The 7133-nt window shown below is 33.7% G+C and overlaps 1 protein-coding gene across 1 annotated transcript; it reads left to right on the forward strand.

The window, feature by feature from the left end:
* The first annotated feature begins 777 nt into the window (after positions 1–777).
* Positions 778–6726, forward strand: LOC149778567 (P2X purinoceptor 7-like). The gene is made up of 3 exons (XM_089938502.1): positions 778–796; positions 1678–1832; positions 6412–6726. The coding sequence occupies exons 2-3, from the start codon at positions 1827–1829 to the stop codon at positions 6667–6669; spliced, it is 264 nt and encodes an 87-aa protein (XP_089794628.1). The 5' UTR covers positions 778–796; positions 1678–1826; the 3' UTR covers positions 6670–6726.
* Positions 6727–7133: the final 407 nt, after the last annotated feature.

Below are 7133 nucleotides of genomic sequence, written 5' to 3' on the forward strand. Positions count from 1 at the left end.
CTTGTGCTGATTGACCTTAAAGTTTTGGTCATGTTCATTGTCATATTTTTTAAATTATCAGTGATGTACAGACTAGACAACTTGGTCACACAAAAAGAGAATTTTCTTTCCTAGACAAGTGTGTCTTTGGCTTATTGGCTACGTATAGATATCCACAAGTGAAATATAATCTCAATAGGTCGCAATCACTTTTCAGTTGTTTAATTGTTTCATGCTGTGTTATTGTAGGACTTACAATGTTCGCTTGCAAGAAGGATTATGATTCGGTTCTTTTCGTTTATGAATGAAAGGTCCAAGATATGAATGGCGGTTTCTTGTGTATATTCGATGTAACAAAAATAAAGAAAAGTCCACCTGCTTAGTATTGTTATTGTCCTGGTCAATCTTTACATCTTCCTCAAGTTCATTCTCATATTTTTAAATGTAGATATGATGCTCAAAGTCAACATTTAAAGGCACAATAGTGCAGCTGAGGGTGAATTTTCTTGCAAAAATTTTGGGACATTTATGTATATCAATTGATTAAATACTATTTAAAAGGCATTTCTGGGGTAATATCAAGTTTGTAGGGGTTCTCGTTATGAAATACGAACTCTCTGAAATCTTCCTACGTAGAGTAACGAATCTATCGTCTCCATGTTGAAATCCCGCTCGGTAGTGATCGGCAGATCCCGAATGAATAACACACATAATTCCGGTGACCGAAATTTGCATAATTATAGGCCACATTGTAAACACTGAAGATGATGACGTAAAACACAACCACGCTACGAGACAGCCCAAAATGTCAACAACGGTGAGTACGATCTTCCCCTGATCTCGTTCTTTTCTTCTTATCCTTTTCCTTTCTAATTTTGAGAGGAAACAATGAAATGTATGTAGAACTACTTTTATAGTTATATTTCAAAGTTTTTGTTGTACGAGAATAATTTAAATCGACGTGCTCTGTACAGTATTGCAAAAACTCACAGGTACTTACTCTATTTCTTGCCCAGTAAAATTCGTACTCCCTCACGTCCCCACCACTCAATTTTATAAATGAAAAACATCAGGGACATTTCAAAATGCTTAGAACTGAGTAATTTCATTAGTCAATTTTTAAATTCTAACCAGATAGTCACCACTGGACCCCTAACACCCATCTTTCTGACGTTTCAAACAAAGCGGAAAAGAATCTGTGTGCTTCTCCAAGTTAATACTTTACATACACAAGGTTTTAAATAAGCTTTTTTTCTTTATTTTAAATCTGCGACTAGAATATGGAATCCAGGTTCAAAACTCGGGGCCAGATCAGAAAAAAGTACACACACACAAACGTACAGTCACATGTCAGCTGAAGTTTGACCACAGCTTTATTCTTGCACATGTTTATTGGGTATTGTGCACACTGAGTAAATAGACACATAGACTTTGCTTTGGTGCCCATTCGAGGAAAGTAGGGGCTCTTTTTAAATGTTGGATCCCCACCCCACCCAAGACTTGACCTGATCCAGGCCAAAAAAACTTCCATCAAATCACAACCTCTCATGTATTAATTTCTGATCCAAGGTTAGCACTATATTCCTATAAGTTTGATAATTAATCATGAATATATTAGTTGTCAAATTATAAAATACATTTACATACCAAAATTCATTAGATAGACTTAAATCAGCTCACTTTTAAGCTCAATTCTAGAACGACCTTTAAGAGGAAGAGGGAGAGGAAGGATGAGGCATGGAGCAAGAAGTTGAAAAACCAGATGGGGGAGAGGAGGAAGACATGCTGTGCAGACTAAAAACTGAGCTGACCAAGCTCTACACATAGTTCAGACAAGGCAGACAAGAATGAGGGTAATTGTTTATTTATATCTTGCAAAACAAGTATTGATAGATATTGAAAAATGTTTGGTACTAAGTAACTTGGTAAAGACTCTAATATCTATGTCAGTAATGTTTTGCACAACTTAAAAATGAATACTTGTATTAAAGGATTAGTTATTTTACCAAACAATGTATGTTTAAATTGCTTTACTTTTTGTTGCTACTCAACACCCCACCCCAATATGATTTGATAAAGGAAGACTATGCACAGATACCATAGAAAATACAGAGGCCACCTCATTTACATGGCCACCTTATATAATACCAAAATGGTAAAAGTATTATGGAGACAATCTCATAGAGTACCCCATTGCATGATGAAATACTTATAATTTATATGAAACTAAATACAAAAGGTTTTAACATGGGTCACTTAAATGTACAAGGTATAGTGGAAAATATAGAACAGATTAAGTTAATGTTGTCTTCCAAGGAAAATAATATGCATGTTTTAGGACTCACTGAAACCAAATTAAATGCTAGCCACAGTGATAATCTATTTCACTGTCAAGGCTACAATAAACCATTATGCAGGGACAGAGAGACAGCAGGGGTTGTCTTGTATACATTACAAGATGTAAATGCAGAAAGGCAACCTGACTTGGGGTCACATGAAATTGACAGTATTTGGGTGAAAATTTCTCAAAATAATGCAGAATCATTCCTAGTTGGTTTCATTTATAGGTCACCTTCCTCCAAAGCAATTTGGAATGATAACTCTTTGAAACAAATAGAAAATGTTCATGCACAGGAGAAAGAAACATATAAACAGCAGTGTAAATAAGGACCTACTCAATACTCAAATAAAGAGTAACTGGATGCAATTTTTTTAATCATTAGGCCTAGTCCAGCTGGTAAAGAGCTGACAAGTGTAACAGAAATATCAAGCACTCTTATTGATCACATTTATACCAACCTACCAAACAAGGTGGCTTATGTTAATGTACCAAATGTTGGTCTTAGTGACCACTATCCTACTTTGTTGACAAGAATGGTTAAATGCAACAGAAATAGGAAACATACACACAAAACTATCACTTACAAATCTTTCCAAAATTGAAGTAAATAACAATTTCAAGATGACCTTTATAAAGTTCCATGAAATATTATCCAACGTTTTGATGACATATGTGAAGCTCTAAAAGTGTGGACTGATTTATGAATGTAGTCTCTATGCATGCACCACTAAAAGTACATTGAGTAAAGTATGAAATCCAACCTAACTGATTTACTACTGAAATTCTAGATACTATGAAGTCACGAGACCAATTGAAGGCTATGGGAAACCATGCACAATATCAAGTATGGGGAAATAACATAACAAGTATGACTGAAAAGGCAATAAAAAAAAACATTTTATCAATCCATGCTTGCAAATATAAAGAGCAACACAAATTCCATTTGGAAAGTCTTCAGTGAACTCATTGTGGTAACATACACGGATCAGACAAATAAAATTCACTCACTTCTGGTAAATTACACAAAAGTCACTGATGACACTAACATTGCCAATATTTTGCGTGATTTTTCTTCACTAACGTTACCACTAAGTTATAAGAACCAGTGATAAAAAACAACTACAATGAACTGAAAAATCCCTAAGGAGGCATGTTTCTCTATCCCACAGGTATAGAAAAAAACTGCTAAAAAATGCCTCAGTAAAATTGATATCAAGAAAGCTACAGGACTTGATCAGATTGGTCCACCACTCATTAAAACATCTGCCTCAGCTATTGCAGATAGCATAACATTCATAATCAATTTAAGTAGTGCAACCTCATCTGTCCCCAAAATATGGAAAACTGCAAAAGTAATGCCTATACACAAATCTGGTTCTAAGAATGATGCTGTAAACTACCAGCCAATTTCAATACAACCAAAACTTGTCAAAATTGATTGAAAAAAAAACATGTCCATGACTCGTTCATGTCATATTTAACGAAATAGTTGTTCTTACACCCTATTCAATCAGGCTTTAGAGAGAAACATTCACGTGAGACTGACTTGATCTCTCTAACTGATAAATGGCTTCAGCCACTTGATCAAAGTTGGATAATAGGATCTCTATTTGTAGATTACAGGAACGTTTATGGGTTGGTGTACATGAAATTCTTTTAAGAAACTAGATAATCAACCAATGTGATGAAAGCATAATTAGATGGTTTACTTCAAACTTAAGTGAGATAACACAACATGTTTATATAAATAATGTTCTGTCGGAACCTGGAACAATTAGATATGGAGTATCACAAGGTTCAATTTTAGGTAAATTACTATTGATACTATTTATTAATGACCTACCACGTTTTACTAAGGGGCTCGATTTCATCTACATATCTCTATGCAGATGACACAACATTGTCAGACATCCAAAACACAAAGCACAAACTATAAATTTATTTACAGGATGCCCTAAACAAACTGGACAACTGGTGCACATGCAATGGCATAGTGGTAAATACTGGAAGAACTAAATATTACTTATCTCAACATGGCAAAAAAGAACAAATCTTGGTAGTGATGAACTATGTCTGACATGGAAGGATACAAATTTGCAAATGGTTTGTCATGATAGACTACTTGGTGTTTTGGTAGATAATAACCTATCATGGACTGAACATGTCAGTAAAAAAGTTAATTCAAATGTATGGCTTTTTCAGTTGGATAAGGTACTGAAAACTATCTTATAACAGTTACATACAACCCTATTTACACTACTGTAACACAGTGTGGCGTAATTCAATAATTCAAATGATAAAATCATAGCAAAGCTGGCACATCTTAAAACAAGTGCATTCAGGTTATATCAATCCAGAAAGTAAGCAAGGACAATTTCAGCTGGTAAGTTAAAATTATTACCTATTAAAGACTGAATCCGGTTGAGAAAAGCCAAATTAATGTACATGATATCCAATAATAGTGCTCCTGAATATTTACAATCACTATTCAAGTATAGTCTACCTGGTAACACTCAACAACTGTGATCCATGTCTACCAAACAGTATAAAATTCCCAAACCAAATAAGGAATTTTAAAAAAAATGTTTCCAGTACTCTGGAACTTTGCTCTGGAATAGTATTCCAGTTGACATTAGAAATGCCAACTCTATTTCCTTCTTCCAAACCAATATATAAAGCGGCTTCAGAGATACACGTAAAATAGATAAATTCCTTTGTATGAGGGCCTAAAGGTAAATTAGCTAAAATCATTTCATATATAGGTATTAGTGATCTACGCTAGTGGCATACAAACATTCAATAATATTAAGGTCAACTTGCTCTTTTTTTAATTTAATTAATAAACCAACTTAAGTAATACATTTATTAGTTTAATTTTTTTAAAATACAAAATGGTAACAAAAAGTCTATGCAATCTTACTTTGAAGTTCAGCAATTAGACCTGACTAGATTAAACATGTACAGAATTCATATAGCCATTTAAATCTTGTCAAATAAATACTACACTTTTATTCTTCTGTTTTAAATATGATGCATTCCTTAATGTATATTACTAAAGCCCCAAAATATGTTAAGATAATCGTATATATGCAATATCATGATATACATAAGGACGTAATAATCCTAAATTGTTTTATTTAGACTGATATGAAGGCTTGCAAGAAACTTTTTTTTTCTTCATATCTGATCTAACATTTTTGGGTAAGAATTTTAATTGCGCAGTCTGCTTGGCATTCAATGTTTCCACGTTTGAACTGGTGATTACTGCAAATGATTTCTGTATAACAAATTTACTCGATTCAATGGCAATTTTGAAATTTCTTCAATTCTTTCAATTACTTTTATATATTCCTTGAGCGTGTCATTGCCAAAGCTTAAAATTTTCATGTACAAAATGTATATCACAAAAGGTATGAATAACTTGACAGGTATGTTGGCTACATTACAGAAAACCTCTTTCTGTATACAGGATATGCGTAGCACATGCCTATGAATGTACAACTTGCACTTTGTACCAATAAAATCAAAATACTGCATCAATTTACAAACAGAATTAAAACTTTGATAGTTACTCTTACATTGAAAATTGATGTACATACATGATTGTTGTAAATGTTATTTCTTTGCAACCACTGTGAAAGCATTTTAAAATTGTAAGCCGTCCGAAAACAGACATGCATACATATGCAAATGATAAGGACTTTGTTTTAATTTACAACTGATACTCATCGAGTAGATTCTTTTCATTACCTGATTTCAATGTGGGTACCTCACTATACTAAACAAATCTAAGCTGCAATCAGCCATTCCTATTTGATCCCAATGCAGGAATCTCTGACTTCTAGAAATGCTCCCCAAAAACTTTGAGTTGTCCATCTTAACATAAACTATCAGTTCTAGTTGCGACGGAACTCTCAGTGTTCATGTCAAAATAAAAACCATGTGCAGTTTTGATCCACGTGTATTTCACAGTGGAATTTGCTGATCGAAGATGAATAACATTTGAATAAGCACATGTTCCTATTATTTCTTAAAATATATTTTTTTTTACATTTTAGAAATAGCATATTACAATTGGAATAATTTTTCAGATTTTTCAAGATCTAATCCTTGATGAGGCTGTACTTGCCTTGTCCAGGATGTACAGACGAAATGTTCTTGTCCTCAACGATAAAGTTGACTTGATGAGTGCCAACAGTCATGCTACCTATAGGCAGTTCATACTACGGCAACATGGAAGGCTGGGGTCTGGACAGAGACATGTAATTCCCTCTTGCTGTTTCTGGCAGATACATGACAAATATCCAGATGGACAATACACTGGCTTCATCCCCTCTAGGCTTGCATGAACTTAAACACATTCTTGGATGTATGAGTTTGTATATAAATGAATACAATTGATTTTATTCATTGTTTTCTTATAAATGCACATAATATTGCATCAAACAATAATGCTTTCAGATTTATTTTAACACCAGTCTATTTCTGCCTACAAACAATGTGGGCACGAAGATCATAAATAATCAATATAAAAAGTTTTCAGCAACTGCAGATACAATATTATACATTATTTTATTTTCAACTACTGATATTTCAGGATATTATATAAAGTGTAACCTGCCTTAGCTGACACACACACCTCCATATATTAGATACTGTTTCATATTTTACATGACTAAAATCGAGAGATCTCCCTCACCACACAAAAACTAGAGTTGATGGTGATTCTTGAGGTGCCAGGTTTCTACAGATTCTCCTGGGATCACCTTCCTTTAGTTCTCTTCTCCTCTGCATACCTGCTTTCCCTCAAGTT

This window comes from Sinohyriopsis cumingii, chromosome 17 (genome assembly GCF_028554795.1).
Source record: "Sinohyriopsis cumingii isolate HCF-2022 chromosome 17, ASM2855479v2, whole genome shotgun sequence".
In the NCBI taxonomy this organism is placed as follows: domain Eukaryota; kingdom Metazoa; phylum Mollusca; class Bivalvia; order Unionida; family Unionidae; genus Sinohyriopsis; species Sinohyriopsis cumingii.